Source organism: Lepeophtheirus salmonis, chromosome 4 (genome assembly GCF_016086655.4).
Source record: "Lepeophtheirus salmonis chromosome 4, UVic_Lsal_1.4, whole genome shotgun sequence".
NCBI classification, from domain to species: domain Eukaryota; kingdom Metazoa; phylum Arthropoda; class Copepoda; order Siphonostomatoida; family Caligidae; genus Lepeophtheirus; species Lepeophtheirus salmonis.
Genome location: NC_052134.2, coordinates 22754977 through 22775864, shown reverse-complemented (window position 1 = coordinate 22775864; position 20888 = coordinate 22754977). Strand labels below are relative to the sequence as shown.

At 33.3% G+C, this 20888-nt stretch overlaps 1 protein-coding gene across 2 annotated transcripts in view; it reads right to left on the bottom strand.

The window, feature by feature from the left end:
• Nucleotides 1-13137, bottom strand: part of LOC121115652 (glutamate receptor ionotropic, kainate 4) — a 33884-nt gene extending 20747 nt beyond the window's left edge. Inside the window, exons 1-4 of one of the 2 annotated variants that reach the window (XM_040709745.2) lie at nt 7612-7638; nt 7355-7515; nt 5560-7265; nt 5288-5494 (exon numbers count right to left, since the gene is read on the bottom strand). In XM_040709745.2, coding sequence (XP_040565679.1) covers nt 5288-5432 — 145 coding nt within the window. In that variant the 5' untranslated portion in view covers nt 5433-5494; nt 5560-7265; nt 7355-7515; nt 7612-7638. Of the gene's footprint in view, nt 1-5287; nt 5495-5559; nt 7266-7354; nt 7516-7611; nt 7639-13041 lie in introns of those variants that run through there. The other variant, XM_071887731.1, reaches the window with a different exon arrangement.
• Nucleotides 13138-20888: the final 7751 nt, after the last annotated feature.

Sequence of the window (20888 nt, the reverse complement as noted above, 5' to 3'; positions counted from 1 at the left end):
GCAAAAATGTCAACTTTATACACAAATGATAGATATTCCCTTCTCAAGAATGATAATATGATAATAAACAACTAAAGAGAGAAGAAACTACTATGACGTTATGACGGATAACTGATGAGCCAGGGAGTACTTTAGTCCCTTGAACGTTACTTGGTTGAACCTTAGCTACACACACTTTATGCTATATGCAAAATGACTGCGAGATTGCTTTAATATAACTGCAAATATCAAGATTGCTCAGCACAATGAAGGTAAAGAGAAACATTTAGGTGCACAGACTGCAGTACTAAAATTGTAAACTCCATCTCTTAATATTATTTTATCAATGTTAAAGTATGGGGAAAAATGTGGAAATATTTTAGAATTTAGAAAAAGTATATTTTTGAATAGGTCTAGTGTGCCCCTGTATAGATGTGCGATACTACATAACTACAACACACCCTCGATATTTTATTAATACCACTACATTGTTATATTATATATTTTCATTCAAACACAGATGCACAAACCTTGCCACAAATTCCAGGCACTAAAATTAGTTAATCTTTGTTGAGAAATATTCATAGCTTAACATCAAGTTCATTCGAAATGACATATCAACATTCGGTACACCGATAAGGAAAAAAGAGGCAAACAAATGGACAGCTGAATAAAACTACGACGTCAGTGAGGAAACTAGCCGTGAGAAAAACTTTCTGTGCACAAAATTCGCGGCCATAATTTCAATTTATATGTAATTAAGTTGTACATTAAAATCATTGGGGTGAATTTTCGGCAAGACGATTTTTTTCCAAGATCCATAAAGTATAGTGTGGATTTCTATCTTATCTAAGATAAAATTACAATTGCTATTCAAATGTGCTTCAGCCATGCCAACTTAAAATTTCTCATTACAAAATACACTTGAATTCAATGACCCACTCAATATAATACTATAAAACTCCAACCATTCTCAAACTATTCACTAAATTGTAAGATTATAATTTATAATGAAAAAAATGTGAGGAAGACCAATCCTTACTGAAATTTGTAATTTGACATTTTAAAAATGTTAAACACAATATATTCGGGATCTTTTTCTCTCTGATATATTATTGTAGTATCGGTACTTCCTGAAATGGGTTGGAATAATTAGGCGTTGGCTAAAAGCCTAATTTTTATTAAAGAATATAGAAGATAACTTCCTAAGAAATCCTAAGTGTTACTATGCCTATGCCTAAGCACACTCACTGTCAACCTTTATCTGTGATAAAAAATTTTTAATCAAGTCAACGACCATGGCTAATGAGGGGAAGAGGTATGAAGTAACTTCACTTCTGCGGCCCGGACTCCCCTTTTAATGATGCCATCTAGGCTACTAGAGCATCCCGGCTACAGTTTTTCGAGTTCAGAAGAACCTACATGAAAGCCACGATATGACTAAAAAGCCCAATTGGACTCAAATGGAGCAAAAATGGATTATATCTGGTTCCGAACGGACTAAAGGCTCACTACAATGGACTATTTAGAAGTATTTAAAGGATAAGGTACAGTGATAGGCCTTGGAAATGGCCAAAGGATCCAAATTCGTATTCCAGCAAGATGGTAAGCTCGTACTCACTGCCAACATGACTGAAAAGGTTCTTGCCAACAGCATGCAAATCTGGAACAAGAGCATCTGGATCAATTCTCTTGATTATTATATATTGTGGCACATCAAAAGTCAGGCCTGTCAAGTGTGCCATCCAAATATTGAGGACCTTAAGGCCTCCATCGATCAGACCTAGGCCTTAATATCTAAGGACTGCCTCATTAGGGTATGTCAGGTTTCCTTCGGCGTCAAAAAAATGGTCATCAAAATGATCCCTTTTCACTTTCTAATAAAAAAATAAACATACATGGAAATTTAACGGCAAAATTATTAATCTTTTTTATATCGAAGGAACCAAAAAATCAAAACCTTCGATAATGATGTCAATTCTTTAAACCAAGTGAGGAAAACGAAGATCACGGTGTTATTTTTTTCCAACTATAGTGAGCTACTCAATAAATTTTTGTCTACTAGAGTTGTTGAGTATATCGGGACCTTCTTCTCTAACTTCTCCTAAAAGAAGCAATTCATGGGATTCATATAGGGGGAGTTAAAGAGCCAGGTGTAAGGGTATCAAAATGATACATTCTCTTTAAACAAGTTTTGTGCCTTGCGGACCTTGTGAGAGGGGGTCGAGTCTTATTGAAACAGGAACTCGACACCTTTAGCATCAGCTTTCATCCAAGGTATCACTTGGCCAAACAGGATTTCACATTGCCTGTCAGCACCAACCCTTGGGGGGGGGGAGAAGCGGGGTCATGATGCTGGTCAGACACTTGGTTTCATAGACGTGGGCACATTAGTTATCTATGTGGGCGACTATTGGTCTGTATTTCTGAATGTTGTGGGATCTGCCGACAGTAGATTGTTTCTCATCTGAATAATAGATGATTCGGTTACTATGGGACTTCAAATCGTTCAGATATTTTCTTCCATGTGCAGCCTGGGTGGCCTTAATTTTGTCTGTAAGGATATGTATATGGTGGAAGCGGTATGACTTCATTCTCAAGTTAGTGTTTATGGCCCTCGAGACTATTGCACAGCTTACTTGGCTCTTTTTGGCAAGAACGTTAATCTGAGTCCACGAAGATGCTTTCTTGGACGAGGAGTCTGGGAGTGCGTGTTTTTCATCCTCCGGGACTTGTGGGGTTTCTCATATATGCCCCTCTTCCTTTTAGCGGCTGTAGACGTCGTAAACTGTGCTCTTTGGATACCCAAGCATCTTCTTAATGTACGCTGGGCTGTGTCCCGCGCAATCTAGTTTGATGATAGTGTTCCTCTGGGTCTCTTCCATCGTTAATACTTGTTTTGAATTAAAAGTTGAAGGAGTAAATTAAAGCTAAGGCTAAACCTCTCACTTTAAATTTAAATAACTGAGTTAAATGTTTTCCTTATTGTCCAGGATGTGGTTAAAGATGGGTCATTCATTTTCCATGAACGACCCTGTAGAATGATTTCATTCACTTCATAAATTGCATCATAATTGAAAGAGACACCATCTCGACAGCTCACAGTTGCTATTTTTCCTATATAACATGAACAACTTTCCAATTAATATTAATTTAACTCCATCAATTGGCTTAAAGAATAAAAAAAAAAAAACACCCAACACCTGCATTGAATACTATTTGATGCCAATAGTAACCAGGGATCTTTAAATATTATCAAAAAAGTAGGATAGTGAGAGAGAAATATAAAACTCTTTCCATTGTAATAGTTAATTTTTATCTAAAATATGTAAATACAAATGTATAACGATGTAATAACATTTTAGAACATGAGATATAATATCACAAGGCATTTTAGCGATTACTTTTTATACATATTTAGGTTTATGTCCCTTTATTTGTTGGTCCCATATTGACATCCAATAGCTCACTATTTTCCTTAATATAAAAGAAAAAAGGTTTTTTATTGGTGAAAAAACTTGATTGTTCATGCTCCCAAAATGGCCGACATCAACAATGCTGACGTCACCTAAAAACCCTTTATTACTCTATAACTAGAAATGGGATTCGTGAAAGAGTACGAGGAGAATGCATGAGATTGACAATATGGTATAACCGAATTTAGAGCCTTGTTAATATCAGTTGCATTTTATTTGATTTTAGGGGGAGGCAATGAATTACTGCTATAAAGCGGAGAATCTTCAACATTTAAAATAGCATTAGTGAAGCAAAAACATTCTAATTATAATTAAATTAATAAATATTTATTTTATAATGCATTTTTAAATCAATCTACATCAAAGATAAGCGACAATACTTATTTTAGAGAGAAATGTTAACACTCCCACGAATATTGAAATAATAAAGAAAAAGAAGAAAGAGCACATGTGTCAAATTTTTTTCCTCTTCTAATCAGGAAACATAACTTTTCTTTACATAGGTCCCTTGTTTGTCTATAACTACCAAGTGTTCCATTAAAATCTGAACACTTTGAATTTTAAACTTCAACAAGATATAATTTATTAAATAACTATAGAATTTCAACATAATTAATACATTAATAAAGCAGTATTTGGATGACGGACACTGCAGGCCTTCCCCTCAACATACACCCATAAAGTGTAGTTGAGGGGGTTGGTATCAGGTCTATAGGGAAGCAAAAGTGTCAAAAGAGAGTTCAAAAGACTCATTTAAAAGATTGTTGCAACGGAGGAGATTTGTTTCCTTAATTGCTGGTATCAAAAGTGGGATCTTCACCTTCAAAAGGCTCCTTCCTTCCACATTTTTGATAGCTCTCTCGACAATCTGGTGTGAAACTCCTAGATCTCTTGCATTGTGTCCTCATGTACTTGAGGAGATTGGCCTATACTGTTTTTTATAACTCATCTGGGTCCAGTTTGGCCTGTTTGACAAAGCCATTCTTCCTCTCCAATGTTTCGGACTTGCTGACGGGGTAGACGGTTGTTTTAGAAACGCCCAACTGTTTGGAGTGCGCGAATGGAAATTCATCCATCTCAATTATCAAGTTTTATCAAGTGAGCTCATGTTGGTCTTGTTTTGTAACTAACTGTCTGTGCTTTAATATATCGAAAGATGAATAAATTTCAATTATTCAACCTTCATGAATTATTGAATTAGTAAGAATTCAGTTGTGAATGGACCACCCGATAACTAAACAGCTAGTGACGCTCCTAATTTCTTCGGTCTAATCCAGCCCTTTACACCCATCTTTAAATACTACAGAATAATATTAACTCATAAATAAGAAGAATCACTTCAATGATGTAACAAAGTATTGAGTTTCCATTATTAAGGACTAAAAAGTGCAACTGGACTATGGACTATTCCAGACTGAACTAGAATCCAATTCTCCGTCCTAAATATCCAGAAACAAAACACTATATACAACCTCTGTGAATTCAACCTTTTAATAGAATTAATGAGGTGAATTCTCTGAAGGAAAGAAAAGTTACATACGACATAAAAAGAAAATAAATAACACCATCTGTGTTATAATAAGGAACTCCTTGCATGAGGAAACAGATTTTACGTAGATCGTGTATCTACTCAAGCTTACAAGCACGTTTGACCACTTGGCTTAGAGCTTTGATATATGTAAGCAATATTTTATGAATCCCTCCCCATTAACTTTGGCATAGAATCTTGAATCTAATAATGAAATGAGTATTTTTTTTATTAAAAAAATAGACGTAATCGTAGCTATTAACAACATAATAATTTAGATATTTTATGTATATGGGTTACATACCCTTTGGACTATTATATGCAGTGCGTCTTCGAGAAAGAGTACAATAAACGTACACATACCACTTTTGACTCCTTGCAGGCTTACACTCTCGAGGCAGTGGCCAACATGGGAAGAAGTTCTTCATCAAAGCCAGGTTCAGCTCCATTTTGGAGGCTGTGGTTGAAGCTGGAGGTGGTTGGTTTGAGTGATTGACTTCACTATCGATCCCTACATTTAAGAGTAACATATTTGTAAATTACAGAATTAATTTTGGTAAATAAATTGTAATATACATTATCTTTAAATTTTTGCAGATTTGAAATCCCCATTTTGAATGTACCTATCTTGTATCTCCAGAATTAGATTTACACAACATGTTTTGATCGATGATATTATACTTATCCGTGCAGTGAATATTGTCTACGAGTATAGGGCTCAAGATAACTTTATTCAAGTATAGAGTCAGTGATGTAGAAATCAAGTATTAAGTTTTCAAATTCATGACACGTTTCGGACTCCATTGGACCCCTCTGATTACCTTTCAAAATTTGATTAGCCCAACAAGAAATTGGAAAATAGATTAACTGGTTTAAAAATATCTTCATATAGATATATCCCTTGGTTTAATGTGAGTGTTTATTTTTGAAATGTTCTATTTCTTTATAATCTTTACCATTATTTTACTATAGAATTTATAATTATTTAAAATCTCATTTCCCCGTTGATAAATGAGAAAGCTAACGTCATTAGCTCTGCAACAAAGTTGAACAAAGGTTATGTTTTTGTTTGTTATTCACAGGATTTAGCCAAAAGTTACAAATGGATACTTGCTACTAAGATTATATATGGAAATCCTTTTTTTTCCACCGGAAAAAACAAAATTGCAATTTTCACAGATTTCTTTTTTTTGTCTAAAGGTTTTATTTTAAATAAACAAAGAACCCGTACTTATTCGTAAAGTTGTTTTTAGAGACACCAGCCACTTTTTCAATTATAGCTTTAATCCCCAATCAAGTCTCATTAGGCTCCAAAAACTTTTGAAATTTCGAAAAAGTTTAATATTTTAAATTATGTTCTTGTTAATGAATATCTATTCGTGTAATAGGCCCCTTTATAAATATGTACTTTTAAAAAAAGAGCATATGTAGGTATATAATTTTTGAAAAACCTAGGCGTTTTTATAGTATTTATATATATTGTATAGGTCTAACACTCATGAACCAAGTGCTAGACTCATGGAAACTTGCCTCATGTCCGTGCCAAAAAGTATATTTTAAATGAATAAATAATAATAATACTTTTAGGATAAGAAGGAGTGGTTCAATTCTACAATTAACTTTCCATTTAACAAAACATATGTACATATATTACAGGATTTTTTTTTCTTATGATTATCACCCCAAAGGATATTTATGGTTGACTCATGAATGAAGGTATGGGTTAGAATACATGTATGTAAAATATATTTAAAGTATTTTCAAAAAGACACGTACGATGGCCTTTGAAAAGTCCATGCAAAGCTCAAGAAATGGTACTACTGGCAGGTATCGAGGTTATGTTTAGTTAGTAGCATCTCTTTTAAGAACACATACAAATTTTCAGACAGATTGGACTACTTGTTTCTGTTTGGGATTTGTTTGAATGGAGGAAGTGGAGTGATTTTCAAAAAACGGACGAAAAAGAATTTCCTGTATTGATTAAACATTACTTCATGAAAGGCAAAACAGCTCCGGCGACTAAAAAGGAGCTTGATAAAAATGATGGGGACTCTTTACTGTTGATTAGAACAGTTTGTAAGTGGTTTCCAAATTTTCAGAGTGGCCGTTTGGGTACAAGTGACGCTGAACGCCCTGTTACTTCTCCTGAAATCCATGATATGGTGATGGATGAAAGAAGAATGAAGGTGTGTGATTACTAGGTTGTAGGCCTCTCGAGTTGGAACTCTATTTCCATTAATTTTCCGACCCCAACTGCTGAGGTGTGAGCTGGTGCAATGTCGCTACAAAAATAAGTTTTTTATGGGGCAATCATTGGCGTTGTTTTGCTGCTGTGTTTTCAAACGGTCTATTAACGATAAATGATATGCACCTGTAATAGTTTGACCCTTTTCCAGATATTCGATGAGAATTATTTCTTGCGAATCCAAAAGACAATCGCCTTAATCCTTGCAGCCGATTCCTCGATTCAAACGAATACCAATATTAGTAACAGGAATAATGATTGACTTTAGTGAAACAAATCTTAGGAAACTAAAATATGGAGGCATATTATAATAAATGCAACTTTTAATTCTTTAAAAATTAGAATAAAATTATTTGAAAGTAAAAAAAATTTGTTTTCCTCACTTTGTATCACGAATATGATTCAAACACGACTATATTATCGTATTTGCTTAATATATATACATTAAAATTACATAATACATGCGCTGTACATGCATAATGAAGTTGTAAAAAGAGCCAAATAGTTGTGTAAATATGAAATTATATTTGCACTCATAATTTGACTCTTTTATGAAATTGAAGCTTTCTAGGATTTAGAATTTACGAGACTGCATTTGCGAGCCTGATAAAATACAACTTATGTAATTATTATTTTAAATATCATTACATATGTTCAGATTGCGTAGCAAAGGAGCAGGGGAGGTTATGGCTAGGGATGCAAGTCTTATGCGTTTTCTGTACAAGGTGGTCCAGGGAAATCTGGACACTTACTAATTCAATGATTAATGAAGGTTGAGCAATTGAAATTAATTCATATTTCGATATATAAAAGCATACACAATAAGTTAGAAAAAAAAAAGAAGCTGAGCTCTTTAGCTTACGTCCTAGTCGATAAAATGACTCGTAAGGGATCTACGAATCGCTATTCACGCACTCCAAGCAGTTGCCCGTCTACTTTGTCAAAAAGTCTGAAACGTTGGAGAGGAAGAAGGGCTCTCTCAAAAATACCAAACTGGATAGGGAGGAGTTAAGGAAAACAGCTCAGTCCAATCCCCTCAAATCCATGAGGGCCCATGCAAGGTATATCGGGGTTTACTACCAGATTGTCCATAGAACTATAAAAAACGTGGGTGAAAAGAGCTTCGTGAGGGTGGAGAGATCACTTTTGACAGCAACAATGTAAGAAACCCATATCCTCCGTTGCAAAACTCTTCTGAATTAGTCTTTTGAGTTTTTTTTTAAAACTTTTGGCCCCCCTATTGTTCTCATGCCAACCCTTTTGACTACACCTTTCTGGTGCATGTTGAGGGGAAGTTTAAAATTCAAAGTGTTCAGATTTTTATGGATCACTCGGTAGCTAAAAAATATACCTTATATTACAAATTCAAATTGATTTTTTCAGTTTAACTTGGTCATTTTCTTATAGAATATTCAATAAATATGCCATCTAGGGTTGCGTATAAATGTTTCAAATTTAAGTAAGTCAATTATTTAATTGATTGTTAAAAGTAATTAATATTTTAGAAGCAGGAAGATGGACCCAAATTCAAATATGTTTCATATCCAATGTACTTGATTAGTATTTATTGATTAAATGTAAGTCATCTAAATCTTCTTATTTATATTTAATTTCATAACTTTTTCTACCTCTAAAATATTAATTACTTACATCCTTCACTCTAAGCAAGATATAGGCTGTTCTTGTACAGGATTATTCGCCATGTTAAAAAGTTCAAAATTTATAGATGGTGGTTTTTTCAGTATTATACTTTTTGTTTCTTAATGTTATCGACGGTATAATACCAAGTTTTATAGACTTGGTATTAGTCATTTTTTGACCATCCTTTTAAACAAATTTCTTTTCTTGTGTATTGATGTATTTGGTTGTTCATTTCTTTGGGAAAGTAATTTTAAACGGAAACGTTTATTTATTTACTTTTCTTGAAAAATAAAACGGGCAAAAAAAATACCTCTAAAGTAGCAAACATGAATGGTTTTCATTAAAAAGAAATTAAAAAAACAAAAGTTATTTTGAAAAGGGGTCGTGTCGGGGACAAATGAAGTATCATATTTCAAATGAAAGGACTATATTATATGTTACAAAATTAATTAGGCATTTCATGATTTTTGTTCAAGATTGTTTTTCTGTTGAGGGAACAAATCTAATGTTTCTTCACAAGTAAATATTGTAGATCATTATGAGCAGTTTAAATTGTTACTTTGAAATCTAAGTGATGATACTTATAAATAAGTGTTAATACTTACTAAACCATTTACATAGTACATATATTTGATTTTTACGGGATATACCTATTTAGATAATACCTTGGTTAATATGTTGAAAAATATGACCGTCTAAAATGTCCCCACCGTTGTTTATATATTAGAGTGTGTATGAAGTATTATATACATATATTATATGTATTGAAACTAAGGAGAATTTACCCACTATATACAATGTATATATTAGTATTGGACTCAAGTCGAAAAATTTGAGGTCTTCGTGTTAAGACAATATATCATGTTGGAGAAAAAGTAATTTGTATTTTTCGCTTTATTTAAATGCTAATTCATTCGTAACCATTTTAACAAAAAAAAATGCATATTCTTTTGGAACTGTGCAAAGAAGCAATTTATATTAATGGACAGTAGTCTTTAATAATAGACCCTTTATATCAAAATATATCTAGATATTAATAATGTTGTATAAATGGACAATTGTTAAGAAGTTAATTAGTATTAAATTGAATTCATTTCCCCTATGGACTACTTAGTAGTAAGAATGCAGTCGTACTAAAGTTTTAACGTTCCATGCGGCTAAATTCTAAATACAAGAGAAGGGAGTAGACCTACATAGTGTATAGTACAAAAGAGCCGGGGAGGTGCCTTTGAATACTACAATGGATTCCTTCAATATGTAGGCTTTGCTTTTGGGAAGTTTTGGGACAAAAATCTAAAAATTCACAGATCATTACAAAAAAAACTTTTTCGGGGGAAAAATTAGTAAATTCAATTTTTTTTTTTTAAATTCCAAAAATTCAGTTTTAATTTTAAATTTTTCAAACAAAATACCAAAAATACACAACAATTCACAAAATAATTTCTAAAATTTATTTTATGAATCCATAATTATTCATAAAAAATGATTTATTTTTGTAAAGAAATTTGAAAAAGGAAATTTCAAGCTCCAAGTATTAAATTTTTTTGAATTTTTTTTCTAAAATCAACAGTATCTAAAGCCCCTCCAACAATGTGAAAATAATTTTGATAAACAGGTCAACGCTAAGCTATTTGCATCTTCTATTATTGTTATTGACAAACATCTACCGTACACTTCCCGATCAGCCTTTCAGATCAGTTGAGATTCCTGGTAATGGCCCTTATCTATTGAATGGCTCATCATTAAGGTTTTTTTTTTGCAAATACGCTTTGAAATCATGGTCTCTCTTGCTGTTCACCTCCAAACTCTTCCAGTTCCTTCTTGACAAGCAAACAAACAAATACAAACTCCAGACATAGGACATGTCTATGTTTAAATAGTTTGCAATTTCAACATTTTATCGTTCGGCACAGTACATTTATGCACCAAAGCTACGTCTCAGCGTATGTCTGGTGGAAATAACAATTTCATCAAAACATAAATTTAAAAAAAAAAACATTTTTGTTTAATACATTTAATTATATTTTATTCGAATATACAGGGGTGAGCAGAAGTATCCGGACAATATGCTTTAGTAGGTTAAAATATTAGTAGATTGCATTTTAGGTCAAAATTTTGTACATATAAAATTTAAAATGAATAATTACCTGTTTTATCATTCAATATATTTGCATTGATCACCATCTGTAAACGGGAAATAAAGTCTGAGCAAGCCTTTATTATCTCTTTCTTTTTAGGAACGGGACACGTTCCTCTTCACAAAGAGCTTCAGGGATCTCAAGAAGCTATTGGATGTTCGTTTCAGCCATAGTACCACAACATTCTTAAGAAGTTCCAAGTTAAACGACCTCAAGGAGGTCAACTAAAGAAAGTTGTCAAAAAAAGTGAGGGGGTAAAGTAATTTCGTATTTCCTGCCCTGCCATTGATTGAACTTATTCGACATGTTTTATATTTTCACTTTGTAAAAAGGAAAACCGCTCAAAAGCAAACAAAAAAATTTACAATGTATACGGAACCGATACTCTTTCGGTTCGTGTTACACAACAGATCGTTCAGATATAGTAAGTTGAATAATGCACCACGCACTGGCAGGCCGGTCGTCGAAAATATCGATAAAATCAAGAAAATATTGAGATAAACCGTCTTGTTAGCAGTTGTAGCATCGCCCAGGAGCTGATCATCCATTATAAAACCGTTTTGAACCATTTGAAGAAGACTGGATACAAAAAGAAACTCGAATAGGAGAGGAATCGTATTCCATCAAGACAACACCAGGCAGCACACATCTTTGATAACACACTAGAAGCGAGCTCAGATGGGAAGTTCTTATCCATCCACCCTACGCCCAGACCTAGTAAAAAGTGACTAAAACCTGTACCTATTCATGACCAACGCGCTTGTGGGTACAAATTTGGGCTCAATAAAGGCCTCTGCAAATGGGGACAAGGGCTTTTACTAAAAGGGCGTTATAAAGTTGGATTCTCGTTGACAAAGAGCAATCAAACAGATCGGTACATATTTGTCTTAAATTGAATTATCATAACATTTCTTATAAAGCATTCAAATAAAGCGAAAAATACAAAATTACTTTTTCTCCAACATGATATATTTTCTTAACACGAAGACCTCAAATTTTTTGACTCGAGTCCAATACTAATTAATACATTGCATATAGTGGCTAAATTCTCCTTAGTTTCAATATAATACATATACTCTAATATAGAAACAACGATGGGGACATTTTAGACGGCCATATTTTTTCAACATATAAACCAAGGTATTATCTAAATAGGTATATCCCGTAAGAATCAAATATATGTATGTAAATGGTTATGTAAGTATTAACACTTATTGATAAGTATCGTTACTTAGATTTTAAGGTAACACACACAAACCCGGATCTGGCACCAAGTGACTACCACATTATAAAGCATTGTAATAAAGCGAAAATGCGAAATTACTTTTCCCCCCAACCTATTATATAAATAGTAATTGTTAAGATGTGAAGATTATAATAAGCAGAGTTCTTCGAAATACATTGTCAATCCGTCACCTTTATTATATTTCACAACCTTTCCTCAAAAAATAAACTCGGAGAAAAGGCCCAAAATTAGTTGTTAATGACTAATTCCTACCAAACTATAGAACTATTATTTAATAATTGTTTAGAATTGTTTAAATTGCTAATTAAAGAGCTAATTTGAAGTCCACTAATAAACGTTCAGGGTGCTCATAAGGGAAAACGAAGCTAAAAAATTGGCCGGCGACAGCAAATAGATATAGTACATTTTTATGTTAGTAAGGAACACCGTGTAGTCCGTTCCGAGTTTACTATTGGACGACGTATGATGTGTTAATTCATATCTTATATACAGACCTTTGCAGATAGATTCGGACCAAGTTTATAGCACTCAAACGCAACAATAGTAATATCAACTAATAGCTTTTTTATCAGGAGAGGTTCTGTAGGGTGTATTTATAACTTTCACAGAAAAATAATCAAGTTTATGAGGATGGTGCACCAAAAAAGGTCCTCTGTGATCGAACTCCATTGCACAAGACACTCTGTTCCTGGCATCAGCAAACTCCTGATGTACTTAAAAAGCACCGTCTATACCATCATCAAGAGGTACAAAAACATGTAGAAATGTAACATAAAATATGTGCTCACATGCTGGTCCAACTCGAAAATTTCCATTATTTTATCGACATTTTGACGTCCATATTACCAGAACGGAATTGTTGGAACCACTGCTTTGCTGTTGCATTCGATACTGTACTGGGTCCATTATAAGTACAATTTTTTTGGGCCGCCTGCTCTGCATTTTCACCTTTCTAATAGTGATAGTGAAGAATGTATCGAATTTTCTCTTTTTTAAGTGTACGCTTAACCTTTAAGCATACTCTAAGTTTTTTTTTAATGCAACATATTAATTGTGAGATTTAGCTAGCTCACCAAAGACATGCAGCGAAAAGGCTCAGAACTTTTTACTTAACCTAATACTCTGCTAGTTTATGATTAATGAACAAATTTTGAAGTTATTGATGGAGGTTATGTATTTTTATTATTTATCTATTCCAACGATGAATATGAAAAATGGACAGAGAAATGGGAGATGTCCAATAGTTACATAACCATAACCAACAAAATCCCACTTTTTTTGTTGAACAAAAACGAAATATATTCAAAATTAGTTAATATTTATCGGTAATTTGAAATACGGTCTTAGCTTTTATGTATCATCATCCTCAGAGTCTTCTAAAGGATCCCATAAATTTTGCAGTATTTTTAAGATTGAATGGGGTACAATATATATTTTGAAAGCACTCATGAAAATAGTTAAATCCTCTTTTATTAACTCTCAACCTTTCCTTAGCATAAGGAGTATGAGAAAAGTCCTGAAATCAATTGGTAGTTAGAAATTTACATCATTCATTTAACAGTAGGGACATTCAAAACTTACTCATATTGTATTCGAGTTCAACAAAACAACCTTTAGATCCCTAAAAAGGGGAAATAATTAACGAAGAGAAAAAAGGGTCAAAAGTTGATGGGGTTGGAACTTACGACAACCATGTAAATAAGAATCAAAGAATCTCTTTTTTTAAGTCAAATAAATGTCTATTTTATTTTCTCTTTTTGTAAAGGAAAGGTGGTGAGACGCCATGTCATTTATAATTAACTCAACAAATCACCTGCAGTGTAGTGTAAAGCTTCTCTATTTTAAATATATTAAAATATATTTGTATTGGAAAACAGACATAACTATGATAAATTACCTTGATTATTGACTATGTTTAATGCATTTATATATCATTCTACAATCTACATGTATTTTTAAAACTGTTATATACATATATTGATAAATCATCATTAAAGTAGATAAATAGCTCTATCTTAACTTTAATAGTTCTGTTAAACATTTTGTAAATCATACCGGATTGTACATATAAATCTGAACACTTACTAATAAAATAATTAATGAAGGTTGAGTGATTCAAATTAATTCATATTTCGATATATATGAAAATGTAAATGATTAGTTTACACCTTGAAATAAAACAACATCTGCAGCGTGTTTCAAGATTTTCACCGCGGTCTGGAACCCATCATTGCCGATTAGGACTTCATTAATGATTTACAGATCTCAGACACACATCTATTTATAGTATTAATTTTGTTGAAATTCTATTTTGAATTAATAAATTATATCTTGTTCAAGTTTAAAATTCAATGTGTTCCGATTTTAATGGACCACTTACGAATGCTGCTATTTTCACGTTGAGGTTGGAAACTTTTCAGACCAACCTTGTAAAATTATTTCATTATCCCTTTTTATTACTATTTCCAACAAAGATAGGCAGGAATGCTTCCTTTGTTAACACAACAACGACCTATTAAATAATGAATAAAAAAGACGAATGAACACTTCCAACAACTTATTATAACTCCCCAACAAATAATCAGTCTTTCATGATCACACGATTACTTTATATTAAGTAATTATTAATTTAGGAACAAACTACATAGTACCAAAATAATTTAAGACTTATTTTGAGATCATTACAAAATGATATATGTTTTTATTATTATTTAATGCGGAAAAATGTTCGAATATGAAGTCAAGCAGTGCATCACTCCTATTAGTCATCCTTTTCTATTCTCCCTCTCCCAGTAACTAGGGATGCAGCGCGGTAAATAATAAACCTCTCCCTAGACCCAGCGGCAGGATAACAAATGCAAAGCTACTAAGTCCATTTCTAATTAAAAATACTTAAATTTAAAAAACGTAAGAAATGAATTATATCATTAAAACAGTTGAAACAATCTCCAAATGGGCGCAGACGGCTTCTAGTGTATCCCTTGACTGGAGTACATACACCTGTGAAGCCTTAATAGAATGGGCAATAATTTAATTTTACAAGCAGCTATGAGAGGGCGAGGAAGGAAATAACCACAAACCCACTCCGTATCTATCAATAAGGTTGAACCTTTTGGTAAGGATACAAAAGCCTTGAAGAAGTAGGGAGGGATCTTGCTGCCGTCAGACGCCACGACGTCGAGGACCATGATCTGAGCTGGATGTTTGTTTCTGAAGGTTCTCAGGACCTGAGCTGTTGTTTCAATCAAGAAGCAATCAACAGTGTCCACTCTCAAGATCTTCTTGTCGGAGATCAACTTGTGGGAGGAGGAGATCGCAGACCCTCTACCGTTTGGCTTGTTGCTTGGACATCTTTGATTGCACAAGAACAAAACAAACATCAAATTGTAGGTTTTTTTTTAGCTCTATAGCACCAAATTGTCAAACTTTTAGAAATTTGACAAGACGGCCTCGAAGATAATTCTAATTTTTGAGTCCTGCCCATGTACACTCATTATTACTCCCAAAAAATCATTTGTCTTATTATTGATTGATTTATATTTATCTATCTACAGTAATTAATGAATAATGGTAACAGCTTTGGAAAATATATAATACTTTTCAGATCGCCAACTTTAAAAAATATATCTTGCACTAAAATCATACTTTATGCTACTCTACCACTGAAAAGCAGTAGCTACTTAATTTTTCCTCTTTATTAATTTTATAATTTATCGACTTGAATCTATCCTTAACTACTCCACTCATTTTGACTCAAGTTAAAACAACACTAATTAAAAGGTCTACTTGTCTTGATTTCCATTTAATTGAGTACTTGCATAATCATTTATTAATATCAAGAAGGTGTGCCTCCATTTTTTTTGATAACATGTTTATACCCATGTCTTATTATAATCTATTGGCTTAGATCGAGAAGGACTCGAGTCATAAAAAGGTTGATTCCCTTACCTTAAACATAAAAGATAAGATCAAAGATGAACTTTAATCGATAAATATATATTTATTTATATATATAATTTACAAAGTTACAAATAAATTCTCCAAAATTTATGATCATGCATTTCTACCTTCATATTAAAAAAAAAAAAAAAAACTGTTCATTATCAGATTCTAAAAGCACAAGGGATATTTGTTTATTTACAAAGAGTAAGATAATTTCATCAATTTCGTATATTGAAAGATTAGTTGAGATCGAATCAATCATTGAAAGATTAGTTGAGATCGAATCAATCATTGAATGAGTAAAACTTGTATTCAAACTTTTGAATAAGGAAAATGTCTTAGAAATTAAGGTGCAGCTGTTATAAAACAAATTCTTAATACTTAATCATATTTATAAAAACAGATACCGAGTACTGGTCATTAAAGTTTGAACACTTTGAATTTTAAACTAATTTATTAATTAAGAATAGAATTTGAACAAAATTAATACTATAAAAAAAAATATGTGTCTGAGCTCTGTTAATCATTAATGTAGCCGCCCTTAGCGGCAATGATAGCTTGCAGGTGACGACCGATGGCCTGGCACCATCTGCAGATGTAGTCCTCTGTCATGGCGTCCAGTACTGGCTGAAAGTGGTTTTGAGGACCTCGTTGTTTGGATGAAAGACACTGCAGGTCTTCCCCTCGAATGCACCGAAAAGATGCATTCGAGAGGTTAGCATCAGGACTTCAGTTGGCCATTACTGTTAAAATAGAGTCTAAAAAAACTAAAAATACTCATTCAATGAGTCTTGGAACGGAGGAGATGTGTTACTGCATTACTGTTTTAAAAGTTGTTTCTCCACTTTCACAGGGCTCTTCCCAGCCACTTTTTTGATATATCTCTGGACAGTTTGGTATGAAATCCCGGGATGGCCCCACATAGACTTGAGGGGATTGGCCTGGCCTGTTTTTTTTAACTCCTCCGGGTCCAGTTTGCTCTTTTTGATTGAGCCATTCTTCCTCTCATCGTTTCGGAGTTGCTGACGGTGTAGACGGTGGTCCTGAACAAAAACATCTGCATAATCATAATAGCCTGCCTCCAGCCCTGATCTCAACCCCCTATAACTTTTTTGTTTTGTTTAAAGATCCAAATCTACCTAAATCCGAGAAAATGTGGATCCATCCTATCTTTAACTGTGGACGGACAAAATGAATATATCGGTGTAATTTCATTTATAATGAGTCTAGCATCCATTATTTCATACTTTTTTTTCTAAACCTAAATTTAATCACGTAAAATACGCATTATAAATTAAACGCAATACTTATATCATCCAGCAATGCTTCAATTAATAAAAATATTTAAATGATTACTTTTGAAAAAGACAAAATTTTAACACTTTACTTCTTTATATATATTTATCCAGTTTATCATTCTCCACAAAAATGTCCATTTGATTTCTTCACTATCTTCTCTATCCCTCATGGTATTTTCCTTTATATTTGTCCTTGCCACGTATATGACTGACTATTTTTTTGCTATCAACCCTTCTATTTTGAATTTTTGAAAATTTGGGGAATATTATATTTATAAAGTAAAATAGCAGAATGTCTCCGTTTATTATAAGATAACAGTAAATAACTATAATCGATTTATTTTAAAAATGGATAAGGGTTTCATTTTTCATATGTAGCCTTTGACAAAAAGCTTTCCTTTGGATTGCCGGAGTAACATAATCTACGCTTTGGAGAAGAACATGTAATTTTTGTCAATTAATTACAAATATTGAATTCTGATCCAATAATAATTAAATACAAAATTTTAATTCTTTTCAGAGCCAATTCTTCTTTTAGGGGATAGTCAAGGTTAATAGAAATTGGAGGATTTTCACTTTTTTGTAGAGATGTGCATTCGATTTTCTTAGTTAGTTGAGTTCATGAATTAGTGGATCTTTTTTGGTCATAGAAGCCTTACTAATTTTTATAACCCGTGATACACATGAATGATTAAATGCATTAACATTTTCTATATTGGGTTAGGATAATTTGTCAAATATCTCTAAATATATTTAGTTTAAACTTTCCACAATCTCTTTTTTATTTTTTCCTTAGAGCTTGCTCAAATTCTTCTCAATGTATGAGACCTCTGGAAGGGATAGCATCTTCTTTCAATTTTCCTTTTAAAAGTAATCCCAGAAATTCACCTTCTAAATCCCTTTTGTAACCACTTTCCTCAAAATTATTCTCACAAATTCTAGGGTCTTTCCCAAGGGGTCATTTTGATGACAAGTACTTTCATATTTCTTTCTCCTTCAGGGATCCTTTGGAAAATGATGATAAATTCCGTTTTTAGGGGAATCACAAATGACAACTACATAGCTGAAAGTCTTATTGCGCGAATCCATTATACTTTAGGCATTATCGTAATATTAATAACTATATAACATATTTATTGCTTATAAAATGTAAATGAAGTATAAATCATACTCCAGGGATATCAAACTTCTCCCTCTTGGCAGGCAACGTAGTCCCAGTTCTTAATTTTGGCATTTGTGTAATTTTGTTTGGTATTATTGTTATACTCTATCCTCTCAAAATTTGTTTGTCTTGCGTAGCAGTCGGTACGGTACATCAAATTGAAAGTTCTATAAGGCCACATAATTTAAAATATATATAAATAATTGCCACACGGACGGGCATAAGAAGAACATTTTTTTTTGGATTACCAAGTCTCAGGCAGTGCAGTATTTATTCCCCACTGCTGATTTATTAGTGCAGAGTGAGGATGCAGACATTCGATATCGGATCCAATTTTGTTCATAAGAAATAAAAGGTTTCCACAATACTTTTTTCGGAACTATGCTAAAGTGTAAAATCCCCAGTCTACTACAAGGCCCCTAACAATTGATGCGCCACCTTCCCACCTCTGAGATTTTGCCATTTTCGATGCGTCCCTTACTATTTTTGAGGTCATTGTCCCAGGTAAAAAAAGAATGGAGTCGGAGGGTCAATTATAATTAGTTGTTAATAAATTTAAAAAAGGAAATTCCTCTCTATGCTCAGGAGTCAGTTTATTTCTGGTGTTCTCATATTATATTAAGGAGTTTGACACACCTCTTACGTTGTATATATCCTTGCTCCCTGATCTAATTTCCACTGCCTCACTGTTCAAATGATAAACACTTGATTCACTGGCAATAGGCTACTGTCTCTAGTTCCTAACTGAGTTGTATATGCTTGCCCTAGGAATTGAAATTTGTATAAACCAGTGCTCGACATAGAAAAAACAAAAACAAAATTAACTTAATGGTGTTAGAGTAAACTGAACTACTCAACTCTTAACGTTACAGTTCAAATATATGGGGTACTAAAAATTTGTTTATTTCTTAATTCTTACTTTCAAGTAAATTTGCTTTACAAAACTGCAAATTTGCAAAACTGCAAAATTTCGTGTGTTGATTAAACATTACTTTGTGAAAGACAAACACTGCAGAAAACTAAATAAAAACTTAAAAAACATAAAGGAGACTCTACACCTTTGATTAGAACAGTTTATAAGTGGTTTCAAATTTTCAGAGTAGCCATATGGGCACAAGTGAGGCTGAACGTTCTGGACATCCTATTGAGTTTACTACTCCAGAAGCCATTGATAACATCCATGATATGGTGATGGATGACAGAAGGGTGAAGATGTATGAGATTGCTCGAGCATTTCGAGCTGGAACTCTATTTCCAATAGTTTTGCGAGACCAACTACTGAGGTGTGAGCTGATGCATTGTTGTAATGGAAAATTACTTTTTTGTTGGCCGGTCCTCTGTCTTTTTCTTGTACCTCAGTTTTCAAACGGTCCAATAAGAATTAATAGTATGTACCTGTAATAGTTTTACCTTTTCCCAGATACTAGCTGAGGATTATTCCTAGCGAATCCAAAACACAGTAGCCATAATCTTTCCAGCCCATTCCATCTTCAAAAAATATTGTTTTTGGTTATGTGGGGAATTCCAACTGGTCGAAAAAGGCGGAGCTGACAAGTGGGGATGGTCCGGTTAGAAAAAGAACCACTACTTGATAATTTTAAATCCCAATCATTTACAGACTATTTTAAAAACCAAAACACCCAATGTATGAGGTATTATAAGTCATGTTGGGGTAAAAGTGACAACACTGTTGGGTTGACAGCTCTTCCTCAAAAACTCATTCCTGTGACTTCTCACCTTGGTGTAACAGGTGTGTAGAAGAGCTCCCATTATGAAGTAATTACTCATAAGTGTATTTATTGTTATAGTTACTTTATTTAGTGTGTGAGTATTGTGATGATATTGTATGTTAGATTTGGGAATGCGCGGGGAAAAACGAGGCACGTTCAAGATGACAACTTCCCAGAAGCAGAAGACATCGAAGACCGGGTTCTTGATCTGGTCTCAGACTCTGCAGCAAAGGCTGTTTCTGTGGAGAAAAGCCTCAAGGTATTCTGTGCTACTATGCATGATTCGTATCCTCACGTTGCTGCGGCGGCGTTCGAACTACTTGTTGCATTTCCCTCCACATACCTGTGCAAGTCGGCGTTTTCGAGCATGATTGAGATCAAAAACAAATTGCAAAACGGATAGATTAACCTAGAATTTGATTTGTGCCTCCCATTTCAAAAGGAGAATTGAGGCACTCGTCAAGGCAAAAAAAAATGCAAAAGTCTTATTAACATCTTGCATT